This window comes from Hypanus sabinus, chromosome 7 (assembly GCF_030144855.1).
Source record: "Hypanus sabinus isolate sHypSab1 chromosome 7, sHypSab1.hap1, whole genome shotgun sequence".
Taxonomy (NCBI): Eukaryota; Metazoa; Chordata; class Chondrichthyes; order Myliobatiformes; family Dasyatidae; genus Hypanus; species Hypanus sabinus.
This window is the reverse complement of record NC_082712.1, coordinates 74,662,024-74,680,892: the sequence shown is the minus strand read 5'-3', so window position 1 is coordinate 74,680,892 and position 18,869 is coordinate 74,662,024. Positions and strand designations below refer to the sequence as shown.

The following is an 18,869-nucleotide window of genomic DNA, read 5'->3' as shown; positions in this document are numbered from 1 at the left end:
TCTAGAATTGAAATGAGCAAGGTTGAGTCATTGAAACTTTGGAAGCTCTATGTTAAATTGTGTATCTGTGGAGATCCTGATGTTGTGGGGGTATGACAGTGAGCCTTGATTGTTTCATTATTGTAATTTGTGCAAAATCAGGCTTCCCTGTGCCCTTGTATGTCTATACTTGAGTCAGCTCATTATTTTATTGCATTCAGTTATGACCATTTTTTAACATATTTTCTTTTTCTTTTTCTTTGATAGTTGAAGTAGATAATATCATGTTGCTTTTTCTCTTTGCCAATGGCATTATTGCAGCTACTTTAACTAATTAAAATATATAATGGGAAAATGACACCGATTATTTAAAAGGGAGGTCATTCTTTATTATCTGAGAAAATTTTTGGATTCAAAGGGGATTCTTAATATCATTTTGTTATTCATTTAAATTGCAGAGCTGCTCTTTGGACTTGAAAAGACTGGAATGAAATGTAGCACACCCGAAACTGCGACAAAAGAAAAGCTGGAACACTCATTAAAGAAGGTGCGGGAAACAATGATAACATTCCACAGAGAGATGATTATTGCACATATGTTGATACATATCTATATTAGCTTTTTTAACGTAGTAAGCTGTATTTTCCGTAGCACAGTGCTGCAGGTGGTGAATATGTTAGTCTATCCTGAACTGACAAGATGTAACATTCTTAGATTTCTGATCTGTGAATATGAATAGTGGCTGTACTACAGATATTTACCAAGTGGATAATAATGTTAGTTGCTTCTGGTTCTTATTGTTTTCTTGGAGTTAATTAGTATTAGGGAAAATATCACAGCAATTACAGTCACTGGAATCAGATGTTCATTGTTGGCTTTTGAAGTAGTGATTTCTTGTTACTTTAAAAAAATCTTTGTGTGTTGAAATCTCTTTACCTTCTGTGTTTTTTTAATTAATAGTGGATATGTCTAACTTTGACATACAGTACTGTGCAAAACTCTTAGGCACCCAAGATTTTTAAAAGTATAGTTGCAGATGGCATGGCTTCCACGGTGCCCTGATCTCTACATCATTGTGGCTGTCTTGGATTACCTGGAGAGACAGGAGCACGCGAGGCGGGTGAAGTAAACAGAATGATGGCAAATTCTTCAAGATGCCTGGAACAACCAACCAGCTGATTTTCTTATAAAACTGCACGACTGTGTACTTAAGAGAACTGATGTCGTTTTAAAGCCGAAAGTGGTCACACCAAACATTGATTTTACTGTTTTTATAGTTTTTTTGGTATCTAGAAACTTTCCACTTCATTATTTTTGAAAGCATCTTTGCTTGACAGAATTTCTTTACTTCTGCGCAGTACTGTAGCTATTCCAAGTACACTCCTTGCTCACTTTTCAGTGGGTTTGAGTTATCATGAGCAGCTGCTTGCTTATGGTGGGTGAGTGAGAGATTTAAAAATCCAGCAGGGGCTTTCAAAACTTTTCAGTGAGTTTGAGATATTGTGAACAGTCAGCACTTTGCAAGAGCCAATAAAAATAAGTTAATTTTAAGCAGAGCAGCTGTTATTTGAGTGTTTAAATGGGAAGCTGAGGCTTTGGCTCAAGTGGCTTCACTGAGGAGTGGTGCAAGCTAAGGTAAGCTTTCCTTCCTCATTTTGCAATTAGAGCAGTGTGAATGCTAGAGCAGGTAGTGGAGTGGGTGTAGAGAATGATGATGTTGAGCCTACATACAAAGTCAGGAACTGAAATGTTGAGATTGGTGGGAGTAATATTTTGAGTTGTGTCTATTTCAATGCAGGGTGTATTGTGGGAAAGGTGGTTGAGTTTAAAGCATAGATTAGCATGTTGAATTATGACATTGTAGTCATTAGTGACGTGTTTGCAGGAGGGAAAGGACAGCAGCTGTTGTTTTAGACATGATAGGGCAGGAGGGATTAAAGGGGGAGGGATGGCATTACGAGTTAAGGAAAATGTCATGGCCATGCTCAGACAGGGCAGACTGGAAGGCTCATCTACTGAAGCTATATGGGTATATATAAGCTGCAGAGTTGGGAGCAGGTGTCTAAATCCTCTGACTAGAATTAAAGATCATCAGTTAAGGGTGAAAGGTGAAATGTTTAAGGGGTACTTCCAGGGAAACTTCTTTACTCAGAGGATGATGCGAGTGTGGAACAAGCTGCCAGAAAAGTAGTGGATGCAAGTTCGATTGCACCAATTAAGAGAATTTGGAAAAGTACATGGATGGAAGGGGTATGGAGGACTATGGTCCTCAATGGGACTCAGCACTATAACTATTTGGCACAGATTGGATGGGCTATATAGCCTCCTTCTGTGCTTTAGTGCTCTATGACTTTGTAAGTACAATCATCCTTTGTGAATGAGTACCACATTTCTAAGTTTTAAATTTTCTCAACTGATGAAGGATTCCCATGTTGAAAGCCAAGTAATTGTAGTTTGAAGAGGCAAAATATTAAAAATAAAAGCAGGGTTTAAGTAGAGTGTAACCCTGTATGCAGTCTGATACATATTGCTTTCCAGGAGCAATGGCCAAAGCATCCACATCAAGTGAGTCTTTTCAGGTTGGTTGCAGGTGACCAGTGGTGTTCCATAGGGGTCTGTGTTGGGACCGATTCTTTTTACATTCTGTATCAATGATTTGGATGACAGAATTGATGGCTTTGTTGCAAAGTTTGCAGCTGATACCAAGACAGTTGAAGGGGCAGGTAGTTTTGAGGAAATAGAGAGGCTACAGAAGGACTTAGACAGATTATGAGAATGTACAAAGAAGTAGCAGATGGAATACAGTGTTGGGAAGTGTATGGTCATGCACTTTAGTAGAAGAAATGAAAGACCTGATTATTTTCTAAATGGAAACAAAATACAAAGTATCTGAGATGCAAGGGGACTTGGGAGTCCTTGTGCAAGATTTCCTGAAGGTTATTTTGCAGGTTGAGTCTGTGATAAGGAAGACAAATGGGATGTTAGCATTCATTTCAAGAGGACTATAATGTAAAACCAAGTATGAAAAGTTGAGACTTTATAAAGCACTGGTGAGGCTTCACTTGGAGCATTGTGAGCAGTTTTGGGATGTGCTGAAACTGGAGAGGGTTCAAAGGAGGTTCACGAAAATGATTCCAGGATTGAATGGCTTGTCATATGAAGAACATTTGATGGTTCTGTGCCTATATTCACTGGAATTCAGAAGAATGAGGGGTGACCTCATTGAAACCTATTGAATTATGGAAGGTCTTGATAGAGTGGATGTAGAGAGGATGTTTCCTATGGTGGGAGAGTCTAGGACCAGAGGGCACGGCCTCAGAGTAGACGGGGTGTTCTTTTAGAACAGAAGTGAGGAATTTCTTTAGCCGGAGTGTGGTGAATCTGTGGCATTCGTTGCCACGAAACGACAAGGCTGCTGCTTGCTGTGCCATAAGACACAGACAGGAACAACAACGACAACCATGAAACTACCATACTTGTAAAAATACATCTAGTTCGCTAAATTTTTCCATCCTTGCCTGCCTGTAGAGCCTCCAGTATGGCTGATTTTTAAAAGACAGGAAGCAATCAGGGATGGCTTTCTCATCAATGTACATCATCTCTGAACAAATAGATGAAAGAAAAAAGATGGTACAAATCACTGGATTCCCAGTATCCGTTGATTGAAGCCCAGGATTTATCTGAAATAAGAGTACTCTGGAGCCAGAAACTATTGATTGGTCTTTACTGACTTATTGGTATTTGCTGGCGTTTTGACAATTGAAAATCTTGTGTGCTCTCAGTGTTTTGCTACTGTTTCTGCATAAAATAGGGAATGCATTGGATTGGATCAGGTTGAGCTACAGCAACTGTCTGCATTTACTGCATGCATGCATTAAGCTGGGCTTGATCCAGAAATGTCACTGATGATAAAGCTTTAGATAGCATAGTGTTAGGCCCCATTCCCAGTATACCTTGTTAGGCTTTGACAAAGGGCAAAGTTGAGCTTGGAGCTTTGTCAACTATAAACATTTTCAAGTATATTTTTTAAATGTCGCTGTCAATTAGATGCATTTATAAGCTACCAACATTGCAGTGATTATGAAAAAAAATGAAATCCTTAAAAATTGGCACCTAAAAAAACACAAAATGTTAAACAATAAAACAAATAAGCTTAAATGAAATGTTAAATTTGAAGTTGCATACCTTGCCCTTTATATCCTTTTCTCAAGCTTAGAATCCTCATTGAAATGTTGTTGTGCATTTTACCACAAAGTCATCCAGATCATTAACATATAACATGAAAAGAAGAAGACCCAATTGGAAAAAGCCTCCTTTATTCACACTCTTTACTTTCTGCCAGTCAGCCAATCTACCATCCATGCAGTACCTCCTCTGCAATACCATGTGCTTCCCATGTGCTTCCATAGTCAGGTAGTTGTTTTTTTTTAGCCCTTAGCTCCAAGTGGAGTCATCAGGACGCCGTGATGGCGTTTTTTTAAAGCAGGCTTTCTTGTTTTTATGATTGCTAATTGCTAGCTCAACACTCAACCCAGCATAGATGGAAAGTGTGCCAGGGAGCTGGCTGGATTCAAACTCAGGAGCCTTCATTCCGAAGTCCGGCACTGATGCCACTATGCCACCAGCTGGCTGAGTCAGGCTCAGTACTGGCTCAAAAATAGATCCTTCAGCTCGTCAGCCCACGCTGATCTGATTTTCTGCCTCCTCTCGTCTACCTGCATCAGGAACACATTGCTTCAACCCCCTCCTATCTATGTAATGATCAAGCGTTCTCTTAAATTTGGCAGTTGAACACACATCTACTACTTCTGCAGGAAGCTCTTTCCACATTTGTACCCTCTGAAAGAAGATTTCCCTCAGTCACTTCAGATGCATCGTTGTAAATGTTTTCTACTCTTTTTCAAGTTTATTGGTATCTTTCATGTAAGTAAGTAGGTAACTTTTAACATTGTAAACCAGCAAATTGTGTGTTATGTCTTTCCTTGCTGTGAAACGGAGACACCTCTCTCCCTTATTAGCGAGTGAGAGAGCCTGTGGTATATCGAATGCCGGGTGAACAATGTAGTCTTTGGAGTACTGCAAGTCTGTGTCTTTACTGTTGCTTTGCCCACGCTTGAATGCTCATTGGTGGGTTTCTGATGCTGGTTTTATGCTGGTGGGGGGAGGGGGGATCGTTGCTTGCTGCCGCTTAAATGCGGGAGGGTGGGGATCTGGGGGGACTTTGGGGTTCTAACATTTAATTGTCGTTCATTCTTTGGGGCACTCCTCTGTTTTTGTGGATGGTTGAAAGGAAAAGCATTTCAGGATGTATATTATATATATTTCTCTGGCATTAAATGTACCCTTTGAAACCGGCACTGCACACAATACTGCAAGTTGGGCCTTAGCAACATTGTGCAGAACTTCAAGATAGCATCCCAATTCTTGTACTCAATGCCTTTATTTATGAATAGCCAATGAACCAAAAGCCTTCTTTATACCCCTATCTGTATTGCCAGATTCATTCGTACTACAGCACTCTTTAAAGCCCTACCATTCACTATTTAAGCTTTGCCCTGGTTTGTTGTCCTTTGATAGGTTTCCCTGCTGTCCACAACACCTCTAATCTTGGTGTCCTGTACAAGGAATTTAGTGAGTTAGGTAAGATGTTACAAAACAGGACCTCTTGGTTTGTAATTTTGAGAACACTCCCTGTGCTATGTACTCATTTGGCCTGAAGTAGCAAGAGAGTACAGTTAAATAAATGTCTAAAGAACTGATGTAAGAGGGAGGGCTTCAGATACTTGATACACTGAGCTCTCTTCCAAGGCAGATAAAAGAGGTTGCACTTAAACTAGAGGGCAATGATGTCCTTGCGAGGAGGTATTCTTGAGGGTTTAAATTAGTGTGGAAGGCCTGGTGAGCTAGAGTAATTGGTTACCAAATGTAGCAATTGAGGATAAAGTAAACATTAATTCCAGTAAATGTAACAGTAAGGACAGGCCTGGGCAGGTTAATGAACATGGCAAGATTGGTGATCTAAAGTGAATTTATCTTATGGCAAGGAATATAATAGGCAAGACAGATGAGCTTAGAACCTGGATAGAACATGAAAATACAATGTGGTAGCCATAACAGAAACCTAGTTGAGAGAATGGCAGGAATAGCAACTCAACATTTGAATGTTTAGACATTTCAGATATTGCAATAGGGATGTAAAAGAGGTGAGGGAATTGCATTACTGATTATGGATAATGTCATAGCTGCACCTATAGTGGACATTTTAGAGGTCTTGTCTGATGACACTGTATGGGTAGAACTTGGGATTAATAAAGGTACAGTCACTCTAAGGTAGTATATAGTGACATGTTCTTTGATAATAAATTTACTTTGAACACTAATGGGATTATACTATAGGCCTGATAGCTAGTGAGCATTAGTAGATGGAAAGACATATAACATCAGGTTTATGTAATGGGTAATGGTAATGTTATGGGTTATTTTCACTTTATCAATATTCCTTAAGTGTCAGGAGCATTTTTGGAATGATGATCATAATTCTATAAATTTTAAGAGAGTTATGGACAAGGATAAGACTGGTCATTGGGAAAAAGTGCTATATGGGAAAGGCAAATAGCAACAATATCTGGCATGAATTAGAGAATGTAGTTTAGGAGCACCTATTTGGGGGTAAAAACACATTTTAAATGCTGGCTTGTTAGAGTTCAGAGAAGCATGTCTCTCTGTGGATGAAAGATAAGAATGGTAAGGTCAGGAGCCTTGGATAAGAGAAAAGGAAGCATAGAAAAAGTTTTGAAAACTGAAATCTTTTGAGGTCCTTGAAGAATATAAAGGAAGCAGGGAATAACTTAACCAATGAAAGGGGTATTTGTGGTGAACTACATTTACCTGTCTGGACACCCCCCCTGCTGACTGCTCCCGTGGCTCCTCCCACAGACCCCTGTATAAAGGCGATCAAGGCCTGAGCCTGGCCTCTCAGTCTCCAGGATGTAGTATGGTGGTCACTCACTGCTTGTTCCTTCTTCCAGTCAATAAAAGCCGATATCTCACCTTACGTCTCAGAGTGAGTTATTGATGGTGCGTCAGTCCTGAAATACCCTTGGCAAGTAAAATTAAGGAAAATCCCAAGGCATTTTATTTGTATATTAGGAGCAAGAAAATTGCGGGAGAAGGTAGATTTACTCAAGGACAAAGGAAGGAATTTATCTATGCCTGAGCTCCTGAAACATTGATATGCATGAAGGAGGATGTGGTTGATGGTGAGATTAGGGAGCTGTACGTTGATGTTCTAGGTCATATCAATATTGAGGAGGTGATATTGGCTATCTTGAAAAGCATTTGGGTGATTTAGTGTCCAGGGCTGATGGGATTCATCCCACATTCCTGAAGGAAGCAAGAGAGGAGTTTTTGCCAGAGGCTTGTCTGAAATCTTTGTGTACTACTTAAATCCAGGCAAGATTCCAGGATACTGGAAAACGGCCAGTTGTTGTTCTTTTGTTTACAAATGGTTAATGGGGATTATAATTTCCTGAATAAACTGTTGACAATTGCATTAGCAATGGTGCCATTACTGGAGAAGATTCTTAGTCACAGGTTTTATTTGTATTTGGAATAGAATGGGTGTTAAGGATAGTTGACAGGGAAGGTCCTTAAATTTATTTCAGACTTTTGTGGAGGTGGCAAAGATCATTGATGAAGGTATGGTGTTGCCCCAAAGACATTACTAAAGAATTTCAGGAGGTATCTTATGGTGAGTTGGTCCAAAAGACAACATTCAAAAATTGGGGAAAAGAATGAGTTGATACATTGGAACTAAACTTGGTTTGGTCATAGAAGACAGAAGGTTGTGGTGGAGGGGTGTATATCTTACTGGAGGTCTGTGAACAATGGTGTTCTTCAAGAATCAGTGCTGGGAACACTGCTGTTCATAATATATAAATGAAGGTAGAGCATGAAAACAAATGTGCTCTGATCAGTAATTTTGCAGATGACAAGAAAATAGGTAGGGTTTTACATAGTGATGAAGGTTGTCAACGGGTATAACAGAATAAAAGTCAGTTGGAAATTAGGAAGTGAACATATACTATAAATGGAAGGACTCTTTGGAGCATGGGTGTGCTGCCAGGGGAGGTAGTAGAAGCAGACATTATAGCAGTTTTAGAGGCAGTTAGAAGGATGTATGAATTAAATGAATAGAAGGATATGGACCCTGTGCAGACCCTGTATGTCAGAAGGATCTTACACCCTGAGTATATTCAGGATCAAAATTAAAAAGTAAAGCATGAAGGTAATAATCTCCCAATTTCTACCCGAGCTCTCTGCAAATTGGTACAAGGTCAATGCGATTAGAATTAAATGTGTGGGTCAAAGATTGGCATAGGAGAAGTGGGTTTGAATTTGTGGGATATTGGCTCCAGTATTGGGGAAGAAGGGAGCTGTTTCAATGTAACGGGCTCCACGTGAACTATACTGAACCATGGTCTAGGGGAATTGCATAACTGGGGCTGTGATTGGATCTTAAATGAAATGGGAGGGGTGTGGGTTCAACAGGTTGGAAAAGGTTTGATAAAGCAAAAGGGAAAGGAGAATACAGAAGAGGTTACTGAAATCTCCAGAATTTAAAAAAAATAGACAAAGTTTAAAGACACCAGAACTTCAAGCAAGGTGGATGCAAATTTGAATAGGTCGTGGTGTTGGGGGGTGTGGAGGGTGAAGTGGTTGAATACAGGCCTGAAGATGTATTTGTATACAGGTAGTCCCCGAGTTACGAACGTCTGACTTATGGACAACTCGTACTTATGAACCAAGAAAGGAGAATGCTGTCCGCCATTTTAAGTCATTGCCGTTGGCACTGTGTTGAGTGTTTAACTTTGTACTTGGCTTAAATTTTTCTTATTAGGATTCACCCTGACCCGGCCTGCCTCCCCCTCCCTGGTCGGCTGAAGGCGCAGTGAGATCAGTGCCGGGCTGGAGAACAGGGTTTCCCAAGTTCGATCCAGTGATAGACCATTCCCGTGCTGGGTTGAGGTCGATCCAGTGACTCGCATACCGTCCGTGCTGGGTTGATGTCGAGCTCGCAACTCAACCTCGTAAAAAAAACACTGCCATCTCCAGTTTAAATTCCCACGTGGAATATTGTGGATGGTCAAATACCCAAACCCAGCACAGCCCCCACTTGTCCCATTTAGCCTGTCTCAATGCAGAGGTCCTTAGGACCCAGCGGACCTCGGGAGCCGGCAAACCTCGGGACCCGCCGCCCGCTGTGTTTCTGTTCCATTGACAGGAAGCGATCATGATTGAAAATAAAGTGGAAATAATAAAGCGTTTAGAAAGAGGTGAAACACCATCAGTCATTGGAAAAGCGTTAGGTTACAGTCGGTCAACGATTAGAACAATTTTAAAGGATAACAGATAAAGTGAGAATAATGGAGCATGTGAAAGGCGCTGCCCCAATGAAAGCTACAATTATTACTGAGCAACGCAGTGGTTTAATTATTGGAATACATACGTTTCTTAAGTGTTTTATATGCATAGAAAGGTAAAATATATTCTATATACTAAGACAAACGTTTGACTAACTGGCGCTAAATAATACCGGATGTACTTGTTCCGACTTCCGTACAAATCTGACTTAAAGATGGACTCAGGAACGGAACTTGTACGTAACCCGGGGACTGCCTGTATATGACAATGTAGATTATCTTACAGCTTTGTTAGAAATTGTCAGGTAAAATGTTGAGGACATTACATGACAAGGGTAAAAGACCCTGATGGGAGTGACTGTATATCCAAGCTTCTGAATAGTACAGGGCTCAAATTACAATAGGAGATAGAAAAGACATGTAAGAAAGGCAGTGTTACAGTAGTCTTGGGGAACCTCTATATTACATGTAGATTGGGAAAATTAGGTCAGCCTTGGATCCCAAGAGAAAGAACTTACAGAATGCCCATGAGATAGCTTTTTAGAGCAGTTTATGTTTAGGTCGTTAGGGATTTAATGTTGTGCAATGAACAAGATTTGATTTGGAAGCTTCAGGTAAAAAAACCTCTGAGTAAGCAGTGACCATAATATGATAGAATTCACTCTGCAGTTTGAGAAGAAGTTAAAATTGAATGTATTGGTATAACACTTAGTAAAGGTAACTACAAAGGTATGAGAAGAGAGTTAGCCAAGGTTGATTGAAATGGGATCTTAGCAGGGATGATGGTAGGACAACAATGGCAGGTGCTTTCAAAACTAACATGACAACAAAAAAAAGGGAAAAAACATGAAATATGAAGATTAGCTAGGCAATAATATAAAAGAAATAAGCAAAAGTATAAAGGGTAAAAAAGAAGCAAGAGTGGACATCGGACTATTGGAAAATGTCACTGGACAAGTAGTAATAGGGAGCCAAGAAATAGCTGGTGAATTGATGAAGTAATTTTTGTCATTTTTCACTGAAAGCTACTAGCTATATGGCAAAAATTTAAAAATGAGGGGGCAGAGGTGAGTGTAGTTGATATAACTGAGGAAAAGAAATAAGGTGGATAAGTCATCTGGACCAAATGGACAACACCCCAGGATTCTGAAAGGGATAGATGAAGAGATTTTGGAGGCATTAGTTGTGATCATTGAAGAATCACTATTATCAGGAATGATCCTAGGAGACTGGAAAATCACAGATTTCATTCCACTCAAGCCTGGCTTGAGTGGTTGATAAGATTTTAGAATCCACAATTAAGGGTGAGGCTTTGGGATACTTGGAAGTATGTGATTGTATAGGTCGAAGTCAGCATGGTTCCTTTAAGGAGAGATCTTGCCTGATGAATTTGTTAGAATTATTTGAGGAAGTAACAAGCAGGATAGACAAACAAGAGTCAATGGATGTTGTTTACTTGGATTTTCAAAAAGTATTTGACATAGTGCTATGCATGAGGCTGCTAAATGAGCAGTCTCATAGCAGGAGCTGGGTCTTGAACTGAGAGGTAGGAGTTTTAAAAAGAGGTGAGTTATGGGACCTTTTGTTCAGTTCCACCTCGCAAGAACCAGGAGTTGGAGTGCATGGTGGGAGTTTTTAAAAGAGGTGAGTCTTGGGACTTTCTTTTCCGTTTCACATTGCAGGAACCTCAGAATTATTTGTTGAAAAATGATTGGTTAATCAAATGATTGGCAGAGCCAATAAAAAGAAGGGTGATCCAGAGTGGCCATTGTTGGAGTGGACCAGTGATAGAGTGGGAAGCTGAAGCTTTGGCTCAGAAGGCTTTGGCATGAAAGGTCAAGGAAGTGAACACTAAATTGAGGTTCTGGTAAGTTCTCTCTTTCTTATTGCACAGTTAGAATGGTGGAAATAAATGTTAGGGCAGTGCTGTGCTTCAAATGCAGAATGTGGAAAGTCAGGGAGCTCTCCAGTATCTCTGATGATTACACCTGTCAGGAGTTCATCTGGCCACATCTCCTTACAAAATTCATCAGGGAGCTGGAACTGGCTGAACTCCGGATCATTTGGGAGTCTGAGCGGCCTATAGACAAGAGTTAAATCACTGCTACACTGCAGGATACAGGTAGTTGGGTAGCCGTCAGGAGAGGGAAATGTGATGGGCTGTCAGGACAGACTGATTGCCCCTGCAGCCATTCCCCAAAATAACAAGTATACTACTTTGCATACCATTGAGGGAATTGTATGACAGAGCAGGGAAAAGCCAAAGTGTCCAGGTTAAAAGGGAAGGGTTAAAAGAGGAGTGCGGTTGTGATGGGGCATTTACTGGTTAGGGGAACAGACAGGAAATCCCATGGATGAGAAAAAACTCCTGGATAGTGTGTTGCATGCCAAATACCAGGATCAGAGACATTGCAGATCAATTTTACAGCATTCTTAAGTGGGTAGGCTGTGCAGCCAGAAGTCCTGGCCCACATTAGCACCAATGACATAGGTAGGAATAATGAAGAGATCCTACAAAATGAGTTCAATGTATCTGATGCTAAGTTAAAAGTCAGGTCTTCCAGGGTGCTAATCTCAAGGTGGCAATCTGTGCCACATGCCAGTGAGGCAAGAAATAAGGAGACTACGCTATTTAATGTGTAACTAAGAAGCTGAAGCAGGAGGGAAGTCTTCAGATTTTTGGATCATTGGTCTCTCTTCTAGGGCAGGTGGAACCTGTACAAATGATTCAGAAGTTTGCATCTGAACTGGAGAGGGATCACCATCCTTGAGGAAAGATTTGCTAGTGCAGCTCAGGGGATATTTAAATTAGTTGCAGGGCGGTGCAAGCCAGAGTAGTAGGCAGTAATTGGAATGACTGTCGGGAAAGTAGATATTAAGCTTACAATCAAAGTCTGAAACTGACTGGTTGATGAGTGTGGTGGGAGTAATATTCTGAGACATGCCTATTTTAATAAAATGAGTATTGCAGGTAGACCATGGATCAGAACGTTGAATTATGATGTTGTAGCCGTTAGTGAGACTTGATTACAGGAGGATCAGACTAACAGCTCAGTGTTCCAGTTTGTGATGTTTTTATCATGATGAGAGGGATATACAGTATTAAAGGCAGAGGGATGGCAGCAGAAATGATAGATGTGTGTAGAATGGTAACATTTTAAAAGAAGTTTTGATAGGTACAATGTGGGAGGGGTTCGGAATGATGTAATCTGGGTGCAGGTAGAAGATCAGATCAGCATGGACTGATGAGCTGAAGGGCATGTTTCTGAGCCAGTACTCTGTAACTCTCTGACTCCTGAGGAGCCCATGGTGTTACAGGGGAGATACTAGCATAGATGAAAGATTTGCCGGCAGACAGAAGAGTGGGAATGCAGGGGGCTTTTCTGGATGGCTGCTGGTAACTAATGGTGTTTCACATGGGTCTATGTTGGGTCCACTTCTTATCATGTTCTGTGTTAATGACCTGGAAAATGGAACTGATGACTTTGTGGCTAAGTTTGTGGATGAAATAAAAGTAAATGGGCAAGGATTTGGTAAGTAGTGCTGAAGAAGCAGGAAGTCTGTAGATGGATTTCAGAGAATAGACAAAAGTGTGGTAGATGGATTGCAGTGTAGCAAAGAGCATATTCATGCATTTTTGCAAAAAGAATAATGGCTTAGATCTAAAAGAGGAAATAATTCAGAAATCAGAGATGCAAAGGGACTTGGGAATATTAGCACAAGATTTGCTAAAGGGTAACACACAGCTTGAACCTGAAGGCAGTAGAGAAGACATAACGTTGACACTCATTTCAAAAGAACTGGAATATAAAGACAAGGATGTAATGCTGAGGCTTTATAAGGTGTTGCTTAGACCACATTTGGAGAATTGTGAACTGATTTGGGCTCTATATCTACTGAACAATGTGCTGGCATTTGTGAGGCTTCAGAGGTTTGCAAGAATGATCCCAAGAGAGAAAGGGTTTATGTCTGAGGAGCAGACATAAACCCATAAAGATGTCTGATGGCTTTGGGCCTGTACTTGCCAGAGTTCTGAAGAATGAAGAGGATTTCATTAAAACCTTAAAACCTTCCAAGTATTGAAAGGCCCCAAAATGCCTCACAACCACACATTTCTCTGCATTAAATTTCATCTGTGATTTTTCCAACTGGTCCAGTTCATGGTGCAAAGCTTTGATAGTCTCCTCACTGTCTACTATGCACCCAGTCTTTTATTTTTAATTTAGGGATACAGTGCAGAACTTCTGGTCATTTGAGTTGCGCTGCCCAGCAATCCACCAATTTAATCGTAGCTCATTCACTATGCCAGTGCCAAATCCAAGTTACTTCCTCAACCTGAATGCCAAGAGACTGAACCTTCTTAACCAGCCCATCCCATGCAGTTGTTCGTTAAAGGCCTTGCTGAAGTCCATGAAGACAACATGAACTACCTTCCTTTCACCAACTTGCTTGGTACCCTCATCCAAAAACTATCCAAAAGTATACCCGGTCCCTTACATGTGCCCTGTACCTTAGGTGTAACTTTCTCTCTGTATTGCCTGTAAGTCAACCCCTCAGCCTCCCACACGATCCAGCTCCGGCTTCTGTACCCTAACATGGTATGTAAAAAACTGCAGCTGGATGTACTTCTTGTAGGTGTAGTCATCAGAAACATAAAGTGTCTTTGTCTTATGGTCTACTGGAGATTTTCTGTTCATACTGTATGTTTTCTGATCTTATGAACACTCCTTGAATTTTCCCTTGTTGAGCAAACCTGCTATTTCAAGAACTAACCTGGTAGATCTGCATTGACCCTTTTAGAAAGGGGATGGAATTTGCGTGTTTACTCCAGGTGTGGTTTCACTAAGGCCAATGTAATTACAGTAAGGTGCCCTTCCTTTAGTACACTTTCAACGAAGGCCAATGTGTTATCTGTCTTCCTATTTGCCTTCTGCTTGTTTATATCCTCAGCTGGACTGCAACAATAAAATTTAGGGAATCTACTGAACTCATTAGTTTATTAGCTTACAAAATATTTATCCACCTAGAACCAGCTGATATAAATCAATATTGGTTTCATTTGGATTATCACTGATGATTTCTGATAGAGGTAACCATTTTGATTAAAGATGAGGCACTGATGTAATTTACATTTCTCTGTTTGAATTTCTCTTGCAGAAGAATAATGATAGATAGAAATAGTAGAGATAGAACTTTTCAGGAATATATGAATAATGAAATGACCTTACAATATCCTAAAATTGGATGTGATGCATAAAATACGGTATGTAAAATGCTAATTATGTTCGTTGTTGATGTTCTGTCATAAAAGGATATGTATGTTGTTTTGCTACAGAGGGAACATGGGTATTCAAATAAACTTGAAATCTCTGAATCATCATTCTGAAAAGGAATGCTTTTAAGCGTTAATGATGCATCAAAATTTTATTGTTGTATTTCTTACTTTGAATATGAATAAGGTTCTTCTGAATAGGAAAACATTGTGTTACAAATGGCACATTCTTATTGGCATATTCAAATTGTAATACATGCACCATTTAAAAGATTAAAAGAGTTTATTATGTTGCATTTTACTTCCTCAAGATCATGTATCTTCATAACTAAAATTATTTTAGTGAAAGTAACACCAGATTATGGAATTGCACTGAATGAAAAAAAATTTAGAAATATTCTTACTGGATAAATAAAGTCCCAAACTTAAAATGAGGAAGGTTTAAAGGGCAGTTTTATTTCTAGTATAAAGCACAGCATATCTGAAATTGTCCATTTGTATTTACCTATTTGTAAATCTTAGTAAGAAAAGGCTGACTTTCTCACAGAGCAACACACAGAAGATGCTGGCAAAATGCAGCAGGCCAGGCAGCATCTATAGTTAGAAGTACAGTCGACGTTTTGATCCGAGACCCTTCGTCAGTACAGAGCAGTGGGGAATCTAGGGTATTTGAGGAAAAGAGATGGAAGTAGAGCATGTACTGTAGCATTTTGGGAGAATTGGGAATATGAACCTATTTGCTTATAGATTTCCTCCAGTTGGCATGTTAGCCGATGAGGTATTTTCAAATTGTGGCCACTAATTTCTAATCACTAGAAAGTAAAGTCCAGTTATTACACGGAAATGTCCCATATACGTTGATGTGATCATGCTAAATAACCCATTCATATAATATTGATTATTAAATATTGGTCAAAATGCACATGAACCTCTCTTCCTCAAATTGAAAACTCAGAGCAAGGACTTGTCAAAGACAATGTCTAATCAAAAGAATCTGTTCCTTTTTGTCTCAGGTTGTGTGACACATCTATATGAGAATGTCTGAAGTAAGAGCATGGTTAAGTAATTCTGCCCTTTGTGTTTGCTATACTGTTCAGTGCTTACTTTTAACTGAATTACAATTTTTCTTTGCTATCTAAAAGTGTGTCCATTTAGCAAATCAGTTTCTCACTTAGATAACAGGGTGTTCCTGTCTTGGTTAACATCCCTGCAGAAAGTATGATTAGACATCATTTTTGCTGATGATCCCAAAATCACTGTAAAATAGATAATTAGTACTCAAAGAGTAATCTTAAATTTACTTTTAAATTGATTTATACAAGTCACTCCTGTCTTGCTTTAAAGAAGTGTTCTCATTCTGTATATTTGAAACTGGCATTGTCTTCTTTTCAGATTAGAGTCCTTTTTTTTCTTGCTCATCATTTTTATACTTGGATATTTTTCACTCTGCACTACACTTTCCTTAGTATAGTAGATTACTCTTTGAGGCACATTGCATGGAATTTAAGGAACTCCTAAGTAGAGCTGAGCCTTTCTGCTAGAAGAAGGTGTTGATAATTTAGAAATTTAGTTCAACAATCTCTGAAGAATTTTATTTTTAACTTTTGTCATTCCTGGCAAGTCCAGCAGTGAACTGCTTCCTTGAGCAGCTCTAGGTTCTTTTTATCAAGGTGTACTTAAAGTGTTGATGGGGAGAAAATTCCAGGATTTAGATCTGGCAGTTCTGAAGAATCAGTTAGATATTTCCAAGTCAGGGTAGTGTGCAGCTTGGAGGGCAATTTGCTGGTAATGGTATTCCCATTACAGTATCTCTTGGGGGTAGAGAATGTAACTTTGTAAAGTGGCATCAGAGAGGTCTAAACAAGGCACTGTAATCTTTTGGTAGCTTGCACATATTGTAGCCATGGGTTCCCAAAGATGAAGGCAAGTACTGTCTAAGTTAGGGAGTTTGCTTTCCAGATGCTGCTTGGTGGATTTGAAGATTAATATGGTTTTAATTCTGAAACCAGTTTTCTCTGTAATCTTTCAGAACTATTTTCTTACAGCATTTCTCTTTGAAGCCAAATCTTGGTTTGCTGCATCAATTTCTGTCACTCACTTAGTTATGCAAAATCTATCATTGGTTTCAGAATTAGATTTAATTTTCAATGTGTGTTCATGGTTTCCTTGTAAATGAAAAGCAAAAAGCTGCAGATGCTTAAATCTGAAATGAAACCAGCTGTTCTAGAAGCAATCGGTAAGTAAGAGAAAAAGACTGTGGGGTAAGAAACAGATAACAGGCTCATAACAGAGTACATTAACATTGTTTCTGTCTTCATAGTTGCTGCCTGATGTGCTGAATATTTCCATTACTTTCGGTTTTTATTTTAGTTTTTTTCATTTCTTTTTCGGATTCAGTTAGAGGTCCAAATTGAATTTTAAAAAAATTATTCATTAACAGATGTGGTGTCGCCAGCTAAGCCAGCATTTATTGCCCATCCCTAGATGCCCTTGAGAAGGTGCTGATGAGCTGCCTTCTTGAACTGCTGTAGTCCCTGAGGTGTAGGTACACCCACAGTGTTGTTAGGGAGGGAATTCCATGATTTTGACCCAGCGAGAATGAAGGAATGTTGATATGTTTCCAAATCAGAATGTGAGGGGGATTTCCAAGTGGTGGTGTTCCCAGGTATCTGCTGTTCTCATGGTAGTGGTTGTAGGTCTGGAAGGTGCTGCATTAGGAACTTTGGTGTATTGTTGCAGTGCATCTTGTAGATAGTACACACTGCTGCAACTGTTGATGGAGAGATTGGATGCTTGTGGAAGGGGTACCAATTAAGTGGGCTGCCAGGTACTGGATGGTGTCAAGCTTCTTGAGTGTTGATAGAACTGCACTCATGCAGGCGAGTGGCGAATATTCCATTACACTCCTGATCTGAGCCTTGTAGATGGTGGATAGGTTTTGTGGAAGTGGGAGTTGAGTTACGCGCCACAGGATTCCTAGCCTTTCACTTGCTCTGGTAGCCACGGTGTTTATATGGCTAGACCAGTTCAGTTTCCTGTCAATAGTAGCACCTAAGTTGTTGATAGTTGGGGATTCTGTGATGATCATGCCACTGAATGTCAAACGATGATGATTAGAGCCTCTCTTGTTTGAGATGCTCATTACTTGGCACTTGTGTAGCTCAAATATAGCACAAGCCTGTAGATTGTCCAGGTAGTGTTGCGTTTGAGCATGAACTGTTTTATTATCTGAGGAGTCATGAATGGTGCAGAACATTGTGCAGTCGTCAGCGAAAATCCCGGCTTCTGACCTTATGACGGAAGGAAGGTCATTGTTGAAGCAGTTAAAGGTGGTTGGTCCTAGGACACTGCAGGAGCTCCTGCAGTGATGTCTTGAGGATGAGATGATTGACCTCTGACCACTACAACCTTCTTCCTTTGTGTCAGGTATGACTCCAATCAGAGGAGAGTTTTCTACCTAATTCCCATTGACTCCATTTTAGCTCGGGCACCTTGATGCCAAACTTGGTCAAATGCTGTCTTGATGTCGAGGGCTATTACTCTCACCTCACCTCTGGTATTTAGCTCTTTGGTCCATGTTTGGACCAGGGAGGTGATGAGGTCAGGAACTGAGTGGCCTTGACAGAACCCAAACTGGGCATCTGTAAGCAGGTTATTGCCGAGTAGGTGCTGCATTATAGAAATTTTGATAACCCCTTCCATTGCTTTGCTGATGGTGGAGAGTCGGCTGATAGGGCAGTAATTAGCTGGGTTGGACTTGTCCTGTTTCTTGTGTACAGGACATACCTAGACAATCTTCCACATTGCTGGGTAGATGCCAGTGTTGTAGCTGCACTGGAGCAGCTTGGCTCATGGTGTGACAAGTTCTGGAGCACAAGTCTTGAGGACTGTTGTCGAGATTTTGTCTGGGGCCATACCCTTCACAGTATCCAGTGCTTTCAGCCATTTCTTGATATCATTTGGAATGAGTCAGATTGGCTGCATACTGACATCTGGGATGCTGGGGACTTTCAGAGGAGACCGAGCTGGATCATCTACTAAGTACTTGCTTGTTTGATTGTTGCAAATAGCTCAGCCTTCTCTATTGCACAGGTGTGCTGGGCTCCTCTGTCATTCAGGATGGGGATATTTGTGGGCCACCTCCTCCAGTGAGTTGTTTAGTTGTCCACCACCATTCATGGCTGGATGTGAATTAC

The 18,869-nt window shown here is 40.2% G+C and overlaps 1 protein-coding gene across 5 annotated transcripts in view; it reads left to right on the top strand.

Annotated features, from left to right (window-relative positions):
* The window catches only part of cntln (centlein, centrosomal protein), a 515,524-nt gene that overhangs the window by 243,951 nt on the left and 252,704 nt on the right, over window positions 1-18,869 (top strand). For all 5 annotated transcript variants that reach the window (XM_059974898.1, XM_059974895.1, XM_059974896.1 and 2 more), the window contains one exon: window positions 438-526. In XM_059974898.1, coding sequence (XP_059830881.1) covers window positions 438-526 — 89 coding nt within the window. The remainder of the gene's footprint in view (window positions 1-437; window positions 527-18,869) is intronic.